This window comes from Chiloscyllium plagiosum, unplaced genomic scaffold (genome assembly GCF_037043375.1).
Source record: "Chiloscyllium plagiosum isolate Xiang-an unplaced genomic scaffold, Cpla_swu_hap1 HiC_scaffold_13, whole genome shotgun sequence".
Classification (NCBI taxonomy): domain Eukaryota; kingdom Metazoa; phylum Chordata; class Chondrichthyes; order Orectolobiformes; family Hemiscylliidae; genus Chiloscyllium; species Chiloscyllium plagiosum.
This window is the reverse complement of record NW_028270151.1, coordinates 7215191-7238213: the sequence shown is the minus strand read 5'-3', so window position 1 is coordinate 7238213 and position 23023 is coordinate 7215191. Positions and strand designations below refer to the sequence as shown.

The 23023-nt window shown below is 42.8% G+C and overlaps 1 protein-coding gene across 2 annotated transcripts in view; it reads right to left on the bottom strand.

Moving 5' to 3' along the window:
* Positions 1-23023, bottom strand: part of LOC122556217 (plastin-1-like) — a 149760-nt gene that overhangs the window by 3886 nt on the left and 122851 nt on the right. For both annotated transcript variants that reach the window (XM_043702777.2, XM_043702778.2), the window contains exons 11-14: positions 19143-19221; positions 10119-10233; positions 5536-5669; positions 3296-3419 (exon numbers count right to left, since the gene is read on the bottom strand). In XM_043702777.2, coding sequence (XP_043558712.1) covers positions 3296-3419; positions 5536-5669; positions 10119-10233; positions 19143-19221 — 452 coding nt within the window. The remainder of the gene's footprint in view (positions 1-3295; positions 3420-5535; positions 5670-10118; positions 10234-19142; positions 19222-23023) is intronic.

The window sequence follows — 23023 nt, the reverse complement described above, 5'->3', positions numbered from 1 at the left end:
AGAGACATGGTTGGAAGGAAATCAAAGCTAGGAATGAAGTATTCAGAGGTATGTAACTTTTCAAAATGACTGACAGGAAGGAAGGGATGGCGAGGTAGAATTGTTAGTTCCGAATGGAATAAGTATGAAACAAGAACTTATTGTGGTTTAGAAGATGTAGAACCAATATGGGTGGAGGTAAGAATCAGACAAGGCAAGAAGGCACTGATAAGAGTATCCTTTAGGGCCCCTAACTGTAGCTATGTGATGAATCAGATAATGAGGGCACTTCATAAAGGCAACATATTAATCATGGGTAACTTTAATGTTCTTTAGATTGGGATAATCAGATTAGCAGAGGAAGCCACTGGGAAGATTTCTTAGCGTATTTGGGACAGTTTCATAGAACATAGAACATAGAACATAGAACATAGAACAATACAGCACAGAACAGGCCCTTCGGCCCACGATGTTGTGCCGAACTTCTAACCTAGATTAAGTACCCATCCATGTACCTATCCAAATGTCGCTTAAAGGTCGCCAATGATTCCGACTCCACCACTCCCACGGGCAGCGCATTCCATGCCCCCACCACTCTCTGGGTAAAGAACCCACCCCTGACATCTCCCCTATACCTTCCACCCTTCACCTTAAATTTATGTCCCCTTGTAACACTCTGTTGTACCTGGGGAAAAAGTTTCTGACTGTCTACTCTATCTATTCCTCTGATCATCTTATAAACCTCTATCAAGTCACCCCTCATCCTTCGCCGTTCCAACGAGAAAAGACCGAGAACTCTCAACCTATCCTCGTACGACTTCCTCTCCATTCCAGGCAACATCCTGGTAAATCTTCTCTGCACCCTCTCCAAAGCTTCCACATCTTTCCTATAGTGAGGCGACCAGAACTGCACACAGTACTCCAACTGTGGCCTAACCAAAGTCCTGTACAGCTGCAACATCACTTCACGATTCTTGAATTCAATCCCTCTGCTAATGAACGATAATACTCCATAGGCCTTCTTACAAACTCTATCCACCTGAGTGGCAACCTTCAAAGATCTATGTACATAGACCCCAAGATCCCTCTGTTCCTCCACCTGACTAAGAACCCTACCATTAACCCTGTATTCCGCATTCTTATTTGTTCTTCCAAAATGGACAACCTCACACTTGGCAGGGTTGAACTCCATCTGCCACTCCTCAGCCCAGCTCTGCATCATATCTAAGTCCCTCTGCAGCCGACAACAGCCCTCCTCACTGTCCACAACTCCACCTATCTTCGTATCATCTGCAAATTTACTGACCCACCCTTCGACTCCCTCATCTAAGTCATTAATAAAAATTACAAACAGCAGAGGACCCAGAACTGATCCCTGCGGAACTCCACTTGTAACTGGGCTCCAGGCTGAGTATTTACCATCTACCACCACTCTCTGCCTTCGACCGGTTAGCCAGTTTTCTATCCAATTGGCCAAATTTCCCTCTATCCCATGCCTCCTGACTTTCCGCATAAGCCTACCATGGGGAACCTTATCAAATGCCTTACTAAAATCCATGTACACTACATCCACTGCTCTTCCCTCATCCACATGCTTGGTCACCTCCTCGAAGAATTCAATAAGACTTGTAAGGCAAGACCTACCCTTCACAAATCCGTGCTGGCTGTCCCTAATCAAGCAGTGTCTTTCCAGATACTCATAAATCCTATCCCTCAGTACCCTTTCCATTACTTTGCCTACCACAGAAGTAAGACTAACAGGCCTGTAATTCCCGGGGTTATCCCTATTCCCTTTTTTGAACAGGGGCACAACATTCGCTACTCTCCAGTCCCCTGGTACCACCCCCTTTGCCAGTGAAGACGAGAAGATCATTGCCAACGGTACTGCAATTTCCTCTCTAGCTTCCCACATAATCCTAGGATATATCCCGTCAGGCCCGGGGGACTTGTCTATCCTCAAGTTGTTCAAAATGTCCAACACATCTTCCTTTCTAACAGGTATCTCTTCGAGCTTACCAGTCCATTTCACACTCTCCCCAATCTGTTTCTCCACATCTCTGCTGCTATTGTGCGCACCTATCTCTCTCCATAACCAAGGTGAAAGTCACAGAATTGTGGTCACCATCTCCAAAATGTTCACCCACTAACAAGCCCACCACTTGTCCCGGTTCATTACCGAGTACCAAATCCAATATGGCCTCCAATATTTCCTAGAATTTTGTGTTATGGATCGAATGTGGGATCAGGTTATTTTGGATCTGGTGAAATGTCATGAGGCGGGCTTAATAAATGATGTCAGTGCAAAAGCTTCTCTCAGAAACAGTGATCAGAGCATGGTAGGAATTTCGCATTCAGTTTGAGGGAGAGGAATTTGGGTCAGAAACAACTGCTAAACCTATATAAGGGTAATTATAAAAGAATGCAGGCAGAACCGGCTGGAATGGACTGGGCAAGGAGTTTAGCAACAAAGACACTTGAGAAACAATGGCAGACACAGCAAAGACATATCCCAGTGAGAAAGAAGGAATCTACAATGGAGATTTGATGGATGAAAGGCCTCTTCTTCACTATGATACAATAGCCGAGTATTCAGAAATGCATAATGTGATCAAGGAGAGTCAGCATGGCTTTATGAAGGGGAAATCATGCCTGATGAATTTATTAGAATCCTTTTTGAGGTAACAAGCAGGACAGATAAAGGGGCAACAGTGGATTTAATATATTTGGATTTTCAGAAGGTGTTTGATAAGGTGTCACACATTAGACTATTTAAGACGACATTATACTGCCAGCAGTTTTATTCTCCTTATTTAAGGAAAGGTGGAAGTAATTCAGAGGAGGTTTACTAGGAGTTATACCTGGAATGAGTGGATTGTCTTTGAGGAAGGAGGGCTTGTTTCTATAGAGTTTAGAAGAGCGAGAGGTGACTTGATTGAAGTGTGTAAGATCCTGAATGGTCTTGACAAGATGGATGTGAAAAGGATGCTTACTCTTGTGGGGAAGAGTTCAGAGCTAGGGACACTGGTTTAAAATTAAGGATCACCTTTTTACATCAGAGACGAGGGGGATTATTTCTGAGAATTGTGCAACTTTGGAAATGTTTTTAAGGCAGATTGATATTTTTGTTAGGCCACAGAATTGAAAGATTTTTAGGGATATAGAGATTGTGAATTTCTAAACATAAAACAGATCAGCCATTATCTTATGAAATGGTAGAACAGGCTTGAGGCACCGAATGGTCAACATCCGATTCTAATTTCATACGTTCATATAAAGCCAAATTTATAAATGTAAGTACCTTATAGTTTGCACTTACCTTGAAGCTAGTAATTGAGCTTCTTTTCTTTGCTTTTGCTAAAGTTTCATTTACCCATTTTATAATAATTTCATCTGTCACCTTGGAGCCATCTCCAAGTTCTGACAGCACCTTCAGAGTGTACCTGAAACAATAAAATTGAAAAGTCAAAGATTAACCATTTCAGCCACAAAAAAAAAGGAAACTTTTACGGTGTATCCCTCTTATAATTTTCATTAGAAGAAAAGCAATTATGATTTCCGTAATCCAACAAACCAGAAATAAGAATCTAATTGAGTACTGTGTGCAGTTCTGGTCACTCTGTTATGGGAAAGATATCATTAAACTGGAGAGGCTTTAGAAAGATTTACCAGGATGTTGTTGGGAATAGAGGGTTTGAGATAGAAAAATAGTTTGGGACTTTTTTCACTTGAGTGTAGGAAGTTGAAGGATGACCTTATTGACTTTATAAAATCATGAGAGGTATAGCAAAGGTGAATGACAAGGGTTTTTTCTGAGGGTGGAGAAGTTCAAAATTAAGGGGCATATTTTTAAAGGTGAGAGGAGAAAGATATAAAAAGGACATGAAGGTGAACCCCAGAGTGTGATTTGTGTATGCAATGAACTGCACGAGGAAGTGATGGATGCAGATACAATTATAACATTTAAAAGGCATCTGGATGGGTATATGAATAGGAAGGGTTTAGAGGGATATGGCCCAAACACAGGCAGGTGGAATTAGTTTAGTTTGGGATTATGATCAGTATTGACTAGTTGAACCAAAGGGCCTGTTTCCAGACTCTATAATTGAACAGCACTTCATTTAACTCCAGAGAGAAGGATGCGTCACCAAATGTGCTTTGCCATAGACACTAAGAGAAGGTGAAGTGGTCAAAATACAAACTTTCATCATCCAAATACCTGTTCCTTTATTTATTATAGGCTAAGGCATCATAACCTGCCATATCAACAAAATCACGGACTAGAGTCACAGATTTTACTTAGGAAAAAATATAAATACTTGAAATGTGAAAAGAATAAAAATAAACTTAAAATATCAATACAGAGGAACCTGGATTATCTGAAGGACATGGGCAGGCAATATTTCGTTTGGTTAATCGAATTCCGGGTAATTGAATGCTGGATAACATAGTTTAGCCGAGCATTGGGACCTTGCGATCTTGCCGGATAATCCGATATTCAGATAATTGAACGCCAGATAATAGAGGTTCCTCTGTGCTGGTAAGGTTAAAAGTCACACAATACCAGGTTATAGTCCAACAGGTTTCTTATACTTTCAAATAAACCTGTTGGACTATAACCTGGTGTTGCATGATAAAGGCTTGCGTAAAGATTTGTAGCTCAGGTGCCGGTTGCTATGGTTGTGGGTATGTGCCATTCTTAACTTTGTCTACCCCAGTCCAACACCGGCACCTCCACATCACCAATACTGCTAGTCAGCTCTGGTTGCAATACAGGCAAAATACTGCAGATGTGCAGAAAAAACTCAGTAGATCTGGCAGCATCTGTGGGGAAAGATACAGAATAAATGTTTTGAGTCTGGTGTGGGTGAAGTTGATTCACACTAGACTCAAAACATTTACTTTGTTTCTCTGTCCACAAATGCAGCCAAATTTGTTCACAAGATGGTTAACGTGTGGTTAAGAATGATGCCAACAGCCCAGGTTCACCAGAGCTAAACAGGAAACCTGAAAAATACTGCAAAAGACAAGTTCAAAATGACGCAAAAGCAGATAATGAGCCAAGAACCTACCACTAGGTACAGTGTGTGTGATGAACCTTGGAATGAAAAATGAATTAATCATACATTATTACCCCTCCCTGATGGAAGTGCTTTTCAAAACTTGGGATGGTGTGTACACAATTGTCTCGAGTCCTGAAAGAATGAAAATCTAGTATTCAAAAAATCTAATGTTCAAAATTTCTCAGGATATACTACAAAGGAATTTAGCCGAGATTAAAAAAAAACTGATGCAAAAGCATTTAAGAGCAAATTATATTCTGTCGTCGTTGTGGGTATGTTGTATAAATCAAGATTTATTTATTCATTCTATCTTAACATCTTGCCAAAGAACATTTCTCGAAACAAATCAACTTAGCTTTCAGAATATTGACTCTTTAGTTGTTTCTGTTTAATTCAAAATCCACACACAACCTCTGAAAGAAACATTTGAAAAAAGTGAGCATAATATTTGAGTTTTAAAGACATGCATCACTGTATCAATAAAGGATTCCCTCACCTTCTCATGAGCTGCCAAATAAGTGCCAGTGTAAGTGTTTGATTGCCATCATTCAGGTCTTGCCCACCAATACCCACAAGGGAAAAGGCAGCTTTGTTTTTCCCCAGTTCAATGACATAGTTGCAGTTTTCGATCTAAAGACAGCAAGAATACACATCAGATTCAGTTGTGATTTAAGCTTATGCAAATTGGTCTCCAATGCAACAATTAGGAATGGGGCAGAATGATTTTACTGGGCTTTCAGCAAAAATTGGGGGGGGGGGGGGGGGTGAGAACTAAATCTGCACACATTTCAAAAAATTCAGTACATACTTTAAAGAAAATAAAGTTTGAAGGAAACATTTCTGAAGTTATTTTCCTTCGACTACCATCTATGAATCTTAAGACATTGCTATCGAAACTGGGCATACAGTAATGGAGGCTTCATGAGCATGAATCCCAATGCACGCGTGAAGTTGAATTTAATGGTGAAAAGGTGGTGTGATGGCAGGTAGGACACCAGAGCAGCAACTAAGTCATAGCCATTTCTAGGAACACAAATATGATTCGGTACACTTTGGGAAATTCTCTGTTGGTACAGAGCCCCTGTCCCTTTAAGAGCGGAAATACCATCTCCAAGAACTGCTGGCAAATTCGAGGGCTGGTAGCTCTTCAGTGCTAGCAGCACAACCAGAAGCAGTGGTGGAGACACATTATGATGCGAACATCTTGCTGCAGTATGTGAACACTATCTTCACAATATTATGACTACAGCAATTCTTCAATCTGCAAACGTTTTCTGATAATCTGAAGGAGAGACTTCCAAAATGCTCATTGGTAAAGATGTGTAGAACTAAGCCATGCATTTGAGAAAGATTGGTGGTTCTAGCACCATTTCAAGATGGACTAGCTCATTTTCTTAAGGCAGCAGTGGAAAGTCCTGCAATTGGTCTTAAAAGTATGCAGCTCAAGGAGCAGCACACTAAATATTTTTGGGGGAAGATACTGGAGTACTTCTGTTTCCAATTGTTATCCAGCAACCAGCTGAAAAGTCAATAAGACGACAGGATTGCCTCAGACTTGGTCCTCTAAGTTCAAATACTTTGTTGATAATAAACATCTTACTTAACACATGAAGAATGGCCACTTGCCTGGAGGTACCTGAGAATATCTTGTGGATATGCATGTCTAATCTACTAAATTAGGAAACAATATTTTCAGATTGGGGATGAAATTTGGAAAATTTCTAAACAAAATGATTTAGATGCCAACAATAAGCTTATAGATATGCAGATGGGGATTACTCATTGGATAAAATGTACAGGTAAGCATGTTTAAGGTTTCCTCAGCCTAATGATTTGGTTCAGAGAGTGAGACACAATGGACATCACAATATTTCTGTTTGCTACTTTTGGGTAATCAAACTTTTACAAAGAAATACTCGAGTATCAATCCCAAGTAATAAAGATTGAGGAGATTTACTGCTCCAAGGCAGATTGTAATCTCTGCAGCATTGAGGAGCCAGTATTCCATATTTACATAGAGTGAGGATGTCATCTATCTTTGACTATCTCAGGACACACTGCTGCACCTTTGATTGCACTTTCAGCCCCACACTGCTGAACTTTGGCCACCTGTTGTGGAGTGGAAGTGATGGGCAGATCAGATAACCTCATTGTTAGCTTGTTCGCAGCTATGTCCAAGAAGGCTTTAAACAAGTACAGGCACTGGACAGTTGACCAATTTGTTTGTCTCTCGCTGGTGTGGTTATGTCTGAGCCTGGGAGTCCTTCGAGAGGAAGTATAAAATGTTGACTACTTTGCTTGAGGCATCTGCATCTAATGAGTACTACAGAGTGCATTATTACTTCCCAAAATACTATTTTAAATTTTCTTTTAAGTATTTTTTTACAATTCCCTTTTAAGAGATTGTCAACTAGCTAACTTGATGGTGTAAATTGTTTACTAAAGAGAATATAAGGACACATGGGTGTGGAGTGCATCAGCCTCAGGAGTGTTATTGTAATTTGATAAGTTTCCTTTGCAGTTTCTCTTTTGTTGCAATGCTGCCTGAAGAGCTGGCTCATTAGTTAATTAGAGATGGAAATGTGTTGCTGGAAAAGCGCAGCAGGTCAGGCAGCATCTAGGGAACAGGAGAATCGACGTTTCGGGCATTAGCCCTTCTTCAGGAATGAGGAAAGTTGGTCCAGCAGGCTAAGATAAAAGATAGGGAGGAGGGACTTGGGAGAGGGGTGTCGGAAATGTGATAGGTGGAAAGAGGTCAAGGTGAGGGTGATAGGTCAGACTGGGGTGGGGGCGGAGAGGTCGGGAAGAAGATTGCAGGTTAGGAAGGCGGTGCTGAATTTGATGGATTTGACTGAGACAGGCTGTGGGGAGGGGAAATGAGGAAACTGGTGAAATCCGAGTTCATCCCTTGTGGTTGGAGGGTTCCTAGCCGGAAGATGAGGCATTCTTCCTCCAACCGTCGTTTCGCTGTGGTCTGACGATGGAGGAGTCCAAAGACTTGCATATCCTTGGTGGAGTGGGAGGGGGAATTGAAATGTTGAGCTACAGGGTGGTTGGGTTGGTTGGTCCGGGTGTCCCAGAGGTGTTCTCTGAAACGCTCTGCAAGTAGGCGGCCTGTCTCCCCAATATAGAGGAGGCCACATCGGGTGCAAAGGATGCAATAGATGATATGTGTGGAGGTGCAGGTGAATCTGTGGCGGATATGGAAGTTTCCTTTGGGGCCTTGGAGGGAGGTGAGGGGGGAGGTGTGGGCGCAAGTCTTGCACCTCCTGCGGTTGCAGGGGAAGGTGCCGGGAGTGGAGGTTGGGTTGGTGGGGGGTGTGGATCTGACGAGGGAGTCACAGAGGGAGTGGTCTTTACGGAATGCTCACGGAGGGAGTGGTCTTTACGGAATGCTCACGGAGGGAGTGGTCTTTCTCCTCATTAGTTAATTAGATTATTTCTTTAATTGCTGTAATCTAACAAATACAAAGAGGTTATTGACACTGATTGTGGGAGCTAAACAATTGTAATGTTTTACTTTGTAAATAAATTTAAAACAGAGTAAAGATTGATATTTGCTCCTATTGGACTAGAACAAGTTCAACATTGTAGAATGTTTGCCCAACGCTGGGGTCAGAATCCGACATTCTTTTGATGAAGCCCAAGTGGGACTGGGCCTTTTTTTGGATGAATTCATGCCACAAAGTTATGCAAGTTATCTTGATAGATCTTATCACACATGATTAACACTCTATCCAGCCCTATGGTATTTGTCATGTCTGATTCTAGCCCCAACTGAGCATGAGCTGTTCCCAGGACAACTTGTCACTCCAATCCCCATCTTTAAAAAGGCCACTCTGTACCCAGACATGCTGGCAATCTGGCATTGACCCTCATGATGTCACAGCAGCCACATAGGCATGCTACCAATGGCTGATACTCTTTTGCACGTACAATCCCTTCTCTCACCCTCATTGCTGTTTGACCACCAAGCCACACACTTCATCTGTCCTTAGCTATAGCCCATCTGATTACCCTCTAAGTCAGCACTGCTCTGTCATCAATGCACGCTGTGACCCATAGCCTGGCATTGTCCAGTAAGAGAACATCACACACAGTCAAGCAATCCATCAAATCCAAAACATGAGCTTTTCATTTTTCAAATAGCAAAGCAAACAAAAAATACCGATAGAAATTAAAACAAAAACAAAAAACTTGCTGGAGGAACTCAGCAGATCTGGCAGATCTTTGGAATTTTTTTTCTCCCCAATAGAGGCTGAAGTTCAGTCTGACAGCACAAGCCAGATTTTGGAATCATGATCAATTACTATTTTACAGTTCACAGTTTTCTACTGTACCCAGCTTTCATCCATTGACCCCCATCCTCACCCACTCCATCACGCCCTCCGATGCTGTTTTGAACATTCAACACCAGTGTCCATACACACCGGCGAAGAGGGACACCAGTTCAACTGGGACCATACATCCATCCTGGGACGGGCGGGAATCCTGGGACACACATGTGAATTCCTAGAGGCCTGGCATTCAAACCGGAAATCCATTAACAAACATTGATTTGGACCCCATTTACCAACCTGTCAGAAGAACAATCGGAAGTGATATCACCCACCACAACAGACCAAGACTCAAATAGCAGTGAGACAGAACACCAGTGCTCCATTGAAGGCTCACTGATGTTACCTAGCATGGTGACAAAACGTCTGAGAAGAAATCTTCAGCTCAGTGAGGAAACTTACAACCTGATCCACAATCGGAGCTAAAATCTTAGCTAAAATCGCAAACATAGAGGTACTCAGTGACACTGATGGTAGGTTATATTATACACTTATAATATCTAATTTTATGAATAAATCTTAGATGAAGTCAAGATTGACATCTGGTCTTTTCCTTCAATTTACTGAAAGAAATTTAACAAGGTCATCCAGTACCATTATAGGATAACAATGACACCAAATGATAACACAGTTAACGTTCACCATTCAAATTCATGCTTAGTACAAAGACAATTAATCCTTAAAAATTAGCACAATTGGTGTTCTCGGGTTGATTTAAAAAGAGCTAATAAAATGAGCATACCTTCTTCATGTTAGCCCCAAGCTGTGGATAGGGAGGCCTGTTGACACGGTTCCAATCCACTGGTACAGTGACATTCTCATATAACTGGAATATTACTAAGCCATCAATCAGGTCACTGGATTAAAGCAAAACAGCAAGTAAGCATTTATGTGCAATTTACAGAAATGTAAAAGTATAATGATGAAATATAACCATGTGCACGGTCTCTGATCGGTCATGTAAGAATGCCATATCTTGTTTTATTTCTGATTTCTAACAACTTGCAATTTTGTTTCCCTTTTTATCAGATAAACCTGCTCCAGTGAAGAAGGTGGCATGCCACACAAAATTTCTTGATTTGATCAAGGGATCTGGTGGACACTAACAAAGCAACAGCTTTGTTGCTCATTCCCATTTGTTGAGAAGTGGGTGGCAGATCTTTCCTTTCAACTCTTTCAGCTGTTGCTCGTGTTTCCATTATTACAATTCATGGATTTCTGACCTAACCGTTGGTAAATGATGCATTCTACCCAGGTATTAGATTTCAGCTAACATACATGTGATTTGTGCACAGTAAATGTCTGATCTTTAGAATTTGGGAAAGGAAACCAAATCCAACAAATACTCCAGCCTTGCTCAAGAACAATGTTGACTCTCCTCCATGACCCAACACCATATCACAGGGAGGTGATGGCCTACCATTATTATCGCTAGACTTTTCATCCAGAGACCGAGGTAATATTCAGGTGGCACAGTGGCTAACACTGCTACCTCACAGCACCAGAGACCTGGGTTCGATTCTGGCCTCAGACAACTGTCTGTGGAATTTGCACATTCTCCCTATGAATGAGTGGATTTTTTCTGGATGCTCTGGTTTCCTCCCCCACAATCCAAAGATGCGTAGATCAGGTAAATTGCCCATAGAATTCAGGGATGTGTAGGTTAGGGGCATTAGTCAATGAAAGTGTAAAAGTAATAGGGTAAGGGAATGGGTCAGGGTGGATGGTCTTCAGAGGGTCGGTGTGGACTTGTTGGGACGAACAAGCCATGTCCACACTGTAGGGATTCTATGATTTCTATATTCTGGGGACCTGGGTTTAAATCTGGCCACAGCAGATGGTGGAATTTGAATTCAATAATAAAAAAAGGAAGAGTCTAATGATGACCATGAATCCATAGTCAATTGTTGAAAACTCCCATCTGGTTTATTAATGTCCTTTAGGGAAGGAAACTGCCTTCCTTATTTGGGCTGGCCTACATGTGACTCTGGACCCACAATGTAGTTGCCTCTTAACTGCCCTCTGGGCAATTAGGGATGGGCAATGAATGCTGCCCTAGCCAGTGATGCCCACATCCCACCCAGTAACTGCACTCAGAGTCAGAGATATATAGCACAGAAACAGACCCTTTAGTCCAATTTGTCCATGCCGACTAAATATCCTAAATAAATCTCGTCCCATTTGCCAGCACTTGGTCCATATCCCTCGAAAAACTCTTCTTATTCATATGCCCATCCAGATGCCTTTTAAATGTTGAGAAACTCACCAGCACTTTAACAAATGAATGCTACGAATATACCCAAAGGCATGACCGTCTGATGAAATTCCCAGTGCAATGGGATTGAGTGGCATGCTACAGGACTCTTTTCAGTTATCAACTGACTGGATACCTCTAAGTAAAAGGGCATTCAGATCACAGACTTGAGAGAATTGTTGGGTTTCTAGATCTTTGTATCCTCATTAGCCACTGGAGAGGTCCCAGAGGTCTGGCGAGTAGCTAATGTTGTTCCTCTGTTCAAGAAGGGAAATGAGGATGATCCAGGAAACTGGAGACCAATGAGTGTCACATCCGTGGTTGGGAAATTATTGGAGAGAACCTTTAGCGATAAGACTTGTGTGCATTTAGAAAGCATGGCCTAATTAGGGATGGCTTTGTGCAGGGCAGGTCATGTCTAACTAACTGGATTGAATTTTTCAATAATGTGACTAAGGTGATTGATGAGGGTAGAGCAGTGGATGTTGTCTACATGGATTTTAGTGAGGCTTTCATCAAGCTCTCTCATGGTAGGCTCATTCAGAAGTTTAAGATGCATAGGATTCATGGTGACCTGGCTGCGTGGATTCAGAATTGGCTTGCCCATTGAAGGCACAGAGTAGCGACGGAAGAGTATTTTTCAGGCTGGAGATCTGTGAATAGTGGTGTTCCGCAGGGATCTGTACTAGGACCTCTGCTGTTTGTGGTATATATAAATGACTTGGGTGAAAATGTAGGTAAGTGGGTAAGTCAGTTTGCAGATGAGACAAAGATCAGTGGAGTCATGGATACAGATCAGTTGCAGATATGGGCCGAGAAATGGCAGGTGGAGCTTAATTTGGTTTGTGTGAGGTGCTGCACTTTGTACTTTTCCTTAACATTGGATCTCCCACAGTTACTGGCATGACTCTGAACAGCATTGATGTACAGAGGGATTTTGGGGTTGAAGTCCATAGTTCCCTGAAAGTGGCCACACAGTAGATAAGGTGGTGTATGGCATGCTTGCCTTTATTTGTTGGAGTATTGCACACAATAGTCAGGATGTCATGTTGCAGCTTTAATCACACATTGGTTAGGCCACACTTGGAGTGTCGCGTTCAATTCTGGTCACCACATTACAGGAAGGATGTGAAGGCTTTAGAGATGGCACAGAAGAGGTTTATCAGAATGCTGCCTGGATTAGAGGGTATGAGCTACAAGGAGAAGCTGGAAAAACTCATTGTTTTCTCTGGAGCAATGGGACTGAGGGGAGACTCTATAGAAGTCTATAAAACTATAAAATGCATGGAAAGGGTTGACAGCCAAGAGTGTTTTTCCCAGTGTTGAAATGTCTAAAACAAGGCAGGGGCACGCATTTAAGGTGATGGGTGAAAGTTCAAAAGGAAACATGAAGGGCAAGTTGTTTTACAGAGAGCAGTAGGAGTAGGGAATGTGTTGTGAGGAGTGGTGGTGGAGGCAGATACAGTAGGGGTGTTGAGACATTTAGATAAGCATTTAGATATTTAAGGAATGGAGGGATATGGACCAAGGGCAGGCAGAAAGGATTAGTTTAATTTGGTGTCATTTTTGGCACAGTATTGTGGACCAGAGGGCCCACTCCTGTGCTGTACTGTTCTATGTTCAAGTTGTAACAAACCTTCGAGGTTACCAATTGTCTGCTTTCATCATAAACATCCACAGAATACAATGAGTTCTACAATGGGTGAGAGATTAATTCTGCCAGTTTACAACGATCAAAAGTGGTTTAAATAGTGCATTATGCAGTATAGGCAGTTCTGAAGAACCATACTGGAGTGAAAATGTTACCTAAGTTTGTCTCTCTACAGATGCTGCCAGACCTGCTGAGTTTCTCCAGCATTCTCAGTACTTGTTTCAGATTTTCAGCACCTATAGTGTTTAACTTTTGTTTGGCAGACTTATACACTGATGTATTCCAAAATTCTATTAGCATTGTCATGTTGTCTAGACATAAGTCTGATAGGAGATTAATTTTCTAAATCCTTTTCCAAGCGTGTTTATAATCATATGCTTTTCCATTCAATGTGGAACTGTGTAAATAAGTAAGGTAACATAGGGTGATGGGGAAAAGGCAGGAAAGCAGAGTTGAGGGTTATTAGCTTGGCCATGAGGAGCAAACTCAATGGCCTACTTCTGCTCCTACATCCTATGGTTTTAACTATCAGAGTTAATTTAACTTGTCTGAAAGTTGCATGACTAATGCAAGTCAGTCTGCAGATCATAAACAACATCCTTCGTTACCTCTCCCACACTACAGAAAACATTTCATAAAATTCTGCTTAAGTGCTTGAAAATTGCAAATTGTGAACTGAATTGGATGAAGTAGAATAAAATAAAAAGAACTGCAATTCCTGGAAATCTGAAACAACATGTGCTGGAGAAACTCAGGTGGTTCTGGCAGTATCTGGAGAGAGAAAAAGCAGAGTTAAAAGTTTAGAGTCCAGTGACCATTCATGCAAATGCTTTTTCCAGCATTGTTTCTGCATGATGGTGACTTTACTGCCCATCTTTTTTTTAACAAGAATATGTTCAAGGTATTGCAAATAAGAAGAGATGTGATAAAGTTAATTTAGATAATGGACTCTTAAGATGACTGAAGTATGTGTTTTGTAAAAGGGGTGAAGAAACATCAGGCATGCCCCCTGTATATATGGACACCATTAAAATAAGGGAGCAACTTTGGGTTGGACAGTGATGAAGATCATAAGTATACAATAATCGTACAAAAAGTAAATAAAATTCGATAAAATTTTGCTCTCAAAATTTGAGGAAGGTAGTTATGTTGTGGTGGTGTCATTCAACGATCATTCCTGAACCACAAGCGTTTGAATAACACTGCTGCCTCACAGTGCCAAAAACCTGGGTTCAGTTCCAGCCTTGGATAGCTGTGGAGTTTGCATGTTCTCCCTCTGTCTGTATAGGTTTTCTTTAGGTGCTCCAGTTTCCTCCCACAGTTCTTTTTTGTGCAGGATAAGTGGATTTGCCATGCTAAATTGCCCTGCAGTATCCAGGAATGTGCAGGATACGTGTATTAGCCATGGGAAATGCAGGATTACCTGGAGAGGGTGCAGAGTTGGGGCATGGTGGGATGCTCTTCAGAGGATTGGTGCAGACATGATGGGCTGAATGACTGTTTCTATATTGTACGGATTCTGTGATTCTTTTGTTTTGAGTCATAGATTAAAATCCCACCTTGACAGATGATGAAATATGAATTCAATAAAAATTTGTAATAAAGAGCTCACCCAATGGTGATCATATAACCACTGTAGTCAAAACCCATCTGTCTCATTAGGAAAGGAATACTGCCATTCCTTCCTGGTTTAGTCAACATGGTCCCACAGCAATGTGGTTCTCTGGGCAATTAGGGATGAATAGTGAATGATGGCCTAGTCAGTGATACTGACAACCACTGATGAACAAAAAAAAAGTGAAAGTTAAACTTGAAGTGTTTTGTACTTTGTTCATATAAGCTTTGACACATCCACAATTAGAATATTGCATCTAACCTACTCCCAGATCTGGTGAGGAAGATCGAGCAGTCAGAGTCAGAGCAGCACGGACACAGATCCTTCGGACTAACATGTCCATGCCAACCAGCAATGCTAACTCAATCTAGTCCCACCTGCCAGCACCTGGCCTATATCCCTCCAAACCCTTCCTATTCATATACCCATCCAGATGCCTTTTAAAATGTTGCAATTGTACCAGCCTCCACCACTTCCTCTGGCAGCTCATTCCATACATCAGGCTCACTGGTCTATAGTTCCCTGGCTTGTCCTTACCACTTTTCTGAAACAGTGGCACTATATTAGCCAACCTCCAGTCTTCCGGCACTTCACTTGTGACTATTGATAATACAAATATCTCAGTAAGAAGCCCAATGTACAGTCATGTCTCTTGCAGTCACAGTCATATGACATAAATGACCCACAGTTTTCTGAAGTTCCTTACGTAATGGGACCAAACTTTCCACCATTTCTTTTGACACCAGTTACAAAGTCTTTTCACATACATCTGCCTCTCAGTTATTTGCAGGACAGACAGCTGGAAAAAACAAATGTAGGAGTTTGCAACAGTTCGAGGATAGTGTTTATTGATGAACCTAACAATTTTTTTAACCTTTGTATTGTCTACAAATGTGAGCATGCATACAGTTTGCTTTTATATTCAGATCTTTTTTGATAGATTAGAATCAGCAAAGGTCAAAGTGTAACATATACATGGACTTTGGTGTTTGATTAGGTTCCCCATGGTAAACTAACAGAGAAAGTGAAGTCACATGGTGTGCAGGGTATTATAGCTAGGTGGATAAAGAACTGGTTGAGCAACAGGAGACAGTAGTAGTTGAAGGGAGTTTCTCGAAATGGAGAAAGGTGACCAATTCCACAGGGATCAGTGCTGGGGCCACTGTTGTTTGTGATATACATAAATGATCTGGAAGAGGGCACTGCTGATATGATCAGCAAGTTTGCAGATGACATGAAGATTGGTGGAGTAGCAGAAAACAAAGGGGACTGTCAAAGAATACAGGAGAATACAGATAGACTGGAGAGTTGGGCAGAGAAGTAGCAGATGGAGTTCAATCCAGACAAATGTGAGGTGATGCATTTTGGGAAGTCTAATTCTAGAGCGAATTATACAGTAAGTGGAAGAGCCTCGAGAAAAGTTGACGAGCAGAGAGATCTGGGAGTTTAGGTCCATTGTATCCTGAAGGTTGCTGCAGAGGTGGATAGAATGGTCAGCTGGAAAACTGCAGCCGGTCAGGCAGCATCCAAGGAGCAGGAGAATCGACATTTCGGGCATGAGCCCTTCTTCATGAATGAGGAAAGTGTGCCAAGCAGGCTAAGATAAAAGGTAGGGAGGAGGGACTTGGGGGAGGAGCGTTGGAAATGCGATAGGTGGAAGGAGGTTAAGGTGAGGGTGATAGGCCGGAGTGGGGGTGGGGGCGGAGGCGGAGAGGTCAGGAAGAAGATTGCAGGTTAGGAAGGTGGTGCTGAGTTCGAGGGTTGGGACTGAGACAAGGTGGGGGGAGGGGAAATGAGGAAACTGGAGAAATCTGAGTTCATCCCTTGTGGTTGGAGGGTTCCCAGGCGGAAGATGAGGCGCTCTTCCTCCAGCCGTCATGTTGCTATGGTCTGGCGATGGAGGAGTCCAAGGACCTGCATGTCCTTGGTGGAGTGGGAGGGGGAGTTGAAGTGTTGAGCCACGGGGTGGTTGGGTTGGTTGGTCCGGGTGTCCCAGAGGTGTTCTCTGAAATGTTCCCCAAGTAGGCGGCCTGTCTCCCCAATATAGAGGAGGCCACATCGGGTGCAGCAGATGCAGTAAATGATGTGTGTGGAGGTGCAGGTGAATTTGTGGCGGATATGGAAGGATCCCTTGGGGGCCTCGGTGGGAAGTAAGGGGGGAGGTGTGGACGCATGTTTTGTATTTCTTGCGGTTGCAGGGGAAAGTGCCGGGAGTGGAGGGGGGTGTGGACCTAACGATGGAGTCACGGAGGGAGTGGTCTTTTCGGAACGCTGACAGGGGAGGGGAGGGAAATATATCCCTGGTGGTGGGGTCCGTTTGGAGGTGGCGGAAATGACGACGGATGATACGATGTATATGGAGGTTGGTGGGGTGGTAGGTGAGGACCAGTGGGGTTCTGTCCTGGTGGCAATTGGAGAGGCCGGCTCAAGGGTGGAGGAGCGGGACGTGGAGGAGATGCGGTGGAGAGCATCATTGACCACGTCTGGGGGGAAATTGCGGTCTTTGAAGAAAGAGGCCATCTGGGTTGTTCGGTATTGGTTCTTGATATCCTTCCATATCCGCCACAAATTCACTTGCACCTCCACACACATCATTTACTGCATCTGCTCCACCCAATGTGGCTTCCTCTATATTGGGGAGACAGGCCGCCTACTTGCGGAATGTTTCAGAGGACACCTCTGGGACACCCGGACCAACCAACCCAACCACCCCGTGGCTCAACACTTCAACTCCCCCTCCCACTCCACCAAGGACAAGCAGGTCCTTGGACTCCTCCATCGCCAGACCATAGCAACACGACAGCTGGAGGAAGAGCGCCTCATCTTCCACGCGCCTCATCATCCCTCCAACCACAAGGGATGAACTGACTTCTCCAGTTTCCTCATTTCCCCTCCCCCCACCTTGTCTCAGTCCCAACCCTCGAACTTAGCACCACCTTCCTAACCTGCAATCTTCTTCCTGACCTCTCAGCCCCCTCTCACTCCGGTCTATCACCCTCACCTTAACCTCCTTCCACCTATCGCATTTCCAACGCCCCTCCCCCAAGTCCCTCCACCCTCCCTTTTATCTTAGCCTGCTTGGCACACTTTCCTCATTCCTGAAGAAGGGCTCATGCCCGAAACGTTGATTCTCCTGCTCCTTGGATGCTGCCTGACCTGCTGCGCTTTTCCAGCAACACATTTTCAGCTCTGGTCTCCAGCATCTGCAGTCCTCACTTTCTCCTGGATAGAAAGGTCAAGAAGGCATATGATATGCTCGCCTTTATCGTACGGGATATTGAGTAGAAGAGCTAGCAAGTCATATTAAATTGTACAAGACATTGGTTCGGCTGCATTTGGAATACTGTGTGCAGTTCTGGTGGCCACATTACCAAAAGGTGTGGACGCTTTGGAGAGGTTGCAGAGAAGGTTTAGGAGGATGTTGCCTGGTATGGAAGGTGAAGAGAGGTTGAGTAGGTTAGGATTATTTTTATTAGTAAAAAGGAGATTGAGGGGGGACCTGATTGAGGTTTACAAAATCATGAAGGATATAGACAGGGTGGATAGAGACAAGCTTTTTCCCAGGGTGAATGATTCAATAACGAGAGTTCACCTCTCACCTTGGATGTGTGAGAAGTTTAAGTAGGATACACGTGACAAGTACTTTACACAGAGGGTGGGAGGTGCCTGGAACGTGTTGCCAGCAGAGGTAGTTGAGGCAGGCACACAGTAGATTCATTTAAAAATGCATCTGGACAGATGCAAGAGTAGGTGGGGAGCAGAGGGAAACAGATGCTCAGGAATTGGGCGACAGGTTTAGACAGTGGATTTGGATCAGCACAGGCTTGGAGGGCTGAAGGGCCTGTTCCTGGGCTGTAAATTTTCTTTGTTCTTTGTCAACTTGTATTTAATATCACACATCCAAACCCCCTGACTGACATACCTTTGTAAACCATCTTTTAGCCAACTCCTTTGCTCTACTTTGGATCTACTTGACTTCTAGTTTTGTGCAAAACCATTCATATCGAATCAATCAAGAAATTTGTGAAAGCTCAAAAAGAAAGTGTCAGGGGCTTCATACTTGTTTTATTTGGCTTATCTTTTATCAAATCAAGGACCGTTGTCAGAGAGGAGAACATTCATCAAACAATGAGCCAAGACTGGATGTACACAACAGTAGGTTCCTCAGTACTGAAAACTTCACAGGAGCAACAGTTTTAAAATTCTTAACAGAAGAAACATCAATCTAAAAATAAACATGCTTTACCTGTAAAGGTGATTGACAAAGGGACTCACCCCCTGTGAATTTATCCAGTTCCTGAAGGTTCTCTCTTCCCTGGATTCACCTAAAACAGTGCAGGTGGATTAATGGAAAAAATACAACTGAAACATGTGGGAAACAGCATCAAGGAACTTCAAAGGCTAGTATAATTTTATTGGTCTTTTTGTCACTTTGATGCACCTGTTCTGTTTACAAGTCACATCCCACTGGCTCCTTTATCAATGTTATAAGTTAAATACAAAAGAAACATAACTCTTCTCCCCCTCCCATAATTTACTTTCAAGATAATGGCAAAGCTAATGTTAATCACTTATTTCCATTAAAATTTCAAGCAAGGGCAGACGTGTGGTTCGATGTTAAAATCCAAAAGCTCCTGAGAGAGACCATGCTGCTGTAAACAGTTTCTCATTATTTGACCTCTTATTGAAACGTATTGATGACGTGGAGGTGCCAGTGTTGGACTGGGGTGGGTAAAGTTAAAATAAAAATCACACAACACCAGGTTAGAGTCCAACAGGTTTATTTTGAACTACTAGCTTTCGGAATGCTGCTCCTTTAACAGGTAGCTGTGGAGCAGGATCCTATCCCACTAGTTACCTAAAGAAGCAGGTTGAACTATAACCTTGTGTTGTGTGAAATATATTGAACAGCCAGGATTTATACAGTAGAATCAGAGGGTCTCACAACCGAGTTCAGACAATACAAACAAACAATCATTTGGTTGAACAGAACTTGTGAATTGCAAGTCATTCATCAGGACAATACCAATATAAAGGGGACCAACATTTTATACTCTACAAGAAGTGTATAAAATATTTTTTTCCTTTAAGTTAGTATCTCTTGTGCATGTCCTGATGAGCGCCCAAGATACAAAACTTCAACAAAATGTGTATTTTTTCACTAGAACTCAAAGTAAAGAGATTTGTTAAGTGATGCAAAAGGATCTTCCTGAGGCCACTTAAGGCTCTCACATAATTAATTCAACCTCAACAAGAGAGGCAATGGCCTGGTGGTGTCAATTGATTAGATTCCCTACAGTGCAGAAACAGGCCCTTCGGCCCAACCAGACCACACCGACCCTCCAAGGAGTAACCAACCCAGGTCCATTTCCCTCTGACTAATGCACCTAACACTACGGGCAATTTAGTATGGCCAATTCACCTGGCCTGCACATCTTTGGACTGTGGGAGGAAACTAGAGCACCCAGAGGAAACCCACGCAGACACAGGGAGAATGTACAAACTTCACACAGACAGTCACCAGAGGCTGGAATCGAACCTGGGACCCTGGTGCTGTGAGGCAGCAGTGCTAACCACTCAGCCACTGTGCCACCACTACACTGGCAATCCAGGGACCCAGCTAACGTTCTGAGGACCCAGGTTCAAATCCCGCAGATGGTGTAATCTGAATTCAATAAACTCTGGAAGAAAGATTCTAATAATGACCGTGAATCCATTGTCAATTGTTGGAAAAATCCAGCTGGCCAACATGCGACTCCAGATGCACAGCAATATGGTTGACTCTTAACTGCCCTCTGGGCAATTAGGGATGGGCAATAAATGCAGGCCCAGCCAGCAATGCCCTCATCTCATGAATCAACTAAAAAAAAAAGCTATTGGAGGTTCTTTAACAACATGGTATGTGTTAATTCTCTTGCAAATGCACCTCTCAGTTGCCAGAAATTAACTATTAAGAGTGTGGAATCGTATCTCAATGATATAATAGTTACTTTGTGTATTTCAACAGTGACTCCACAACTGTAAAGCATTTTCAGATTACCTGATGTTATGTCATAGCTGATGGGGAGGTTATATCTTCTAGATGAGAGATTAAAAAATAGGCTTGCAACTAGTGGGAAATATCAGGAGGTCCTGATGTAAAACAGATCATTCCACGTGTGTGATAATAATGCTTTAAAGTTGTTCTACAGATATAACAATGCTTTAAAGTTGTGTGAGAGAGAGCGCGAGCCCGAGAGAGCGCGAGCCCGAGAGAGCGCGAGCCCGAGAGAGCGAGAGCACTGGAAAGATACCTGGAGATGTGCAGGCTGTAAAGACTTTGGTTTAAAACCCACCATGGCAGCTCGTGGAATTTGAAAACTGAAAACATTCTGGAATTTGTTCTCAATGAAACTAGCATCAGTTGTCATAAAAACACATTTAGTTCACGAATATCCTTTAGGGAAGGAAATTGCAATCCTAACCCAGTCCGGCTAACATGCGACTCCAAACCAACAGCAATGTGGTTGACTCTTAACTGTCGAGTCAAAGGGCGATCAGGGATGGACAACAAATTCATGCTAATGATGCTCACATCCAACACAAAACAAAGAATTTTGTTGGATTTTTTTCCCACTCTTAATTCAATCTATCCCTCTCATTTCTGATTCATGACAGGGGATTGACATTACAACACTTGGTACTGAGTCAATATTACCTGGCAGGTTTGTCACGTGGCTGGATTTCACAAAGGAGACAATTTACACACTCTAAACAGAGTTTCAGCTGCCATTTTTTCTGTTTGTTCTTTCACAGGCTGTGGGTGTCGCTGGCAAGGTCAGCATTTGTTCCCCATTTCTAATTACCCTTGGTTTCCTCGGTCCATTTCAGGGAGCAGTTAAGAATCAACCACATTGCTTTGGGTCTGATGTCACATGTAGGCCAGACCAGCTAAGGAGTTTGGATGTAGGTTTGCTCAGCGTTCTTTCCAACAATCTAACCTAAATGAGTCACAGAGATCTACAGCACAGAAAAAGGCCCTTTGACACATCAGGTCCGTGCTGGTCACAATCAACCACCTAATATTCTAATCCCATTTCCCAGTACTTGGCTCATTGCTTTCTATATTTTGGCATCCGAAGTACACAATCTAAATATTTCTTCAATGTTACGAGGATTTCTGCCTCTACCACTTTGCAGACAACAATTTCCAGATTTGCACCACCCTCTGAGTGAAAACAAAATTCCTTACATCCCCTCTAAACCTCTGCCCCTTCCCTTAAATCTGTGCTCCCTTGTCATTAATATCACCACCAAGGAAATAATTTCTTTCTCGTCTATCTGATCTACAGCCTGCAATTTTATACATCAAGCTTCTCTGCTCTTAGGAAAACATCCCCAGTCTGTTCAATCTCTCTTTAGAATAAACTCTCCAGTCCAGAACACATTCTGGTAAATCTCTTCTGCATTCTCTTCAACATAATCACACTTTCTCCATAACAAGGATTCCAGAATGACAAAATACTCTGGCTATGGCCCAACCAACGTTTCATACAGTTCCAGCATAACCTCCCCGTTCTTCAGTTCTGCCCAGCTTATGAAAGCGAATATCCTATATGCCTCTTAACTACTTTATCTACCTGCTCTACTCCCTTGAGGGAACGATGGACACATACACAAAAGAAACTCTGATCCTCAGTACTTCCCAGGATCCTATTGTTTTTCATGTATTACTGTGCCTTGTTTGTCCTGCCCATGTGTATCACCTCATACCAAACTAGATTGATTCCATTTACTACTTATCAGTCCATCTATATTCCCCTGCAGTTTAAGGCTATCCTGCTTACTGTTTACCGCCCCATCAGAATCTGCAAACTTACTGATCAACCCTATACGTTCAAGTCTAAATAGTTTATACACATCACAAACAGCAAGGGTCCCAACCCTGATCCTTGTAGGATAAGCTTCCAGTCACAAAAACACCCCTTTGCTCCCTGCCAGTCAGCCAATTATGGATCCAGTTTGTCAAATTTCCCTGGATCCCATGGGCCCTTCCCCAGTCTCCCATGGATGATCTTACCAAAAGCCTTGCTGAATCCCACTCCACTTACCCACTCTCTCATCATATCCTTTAATTCCTTTATTGTT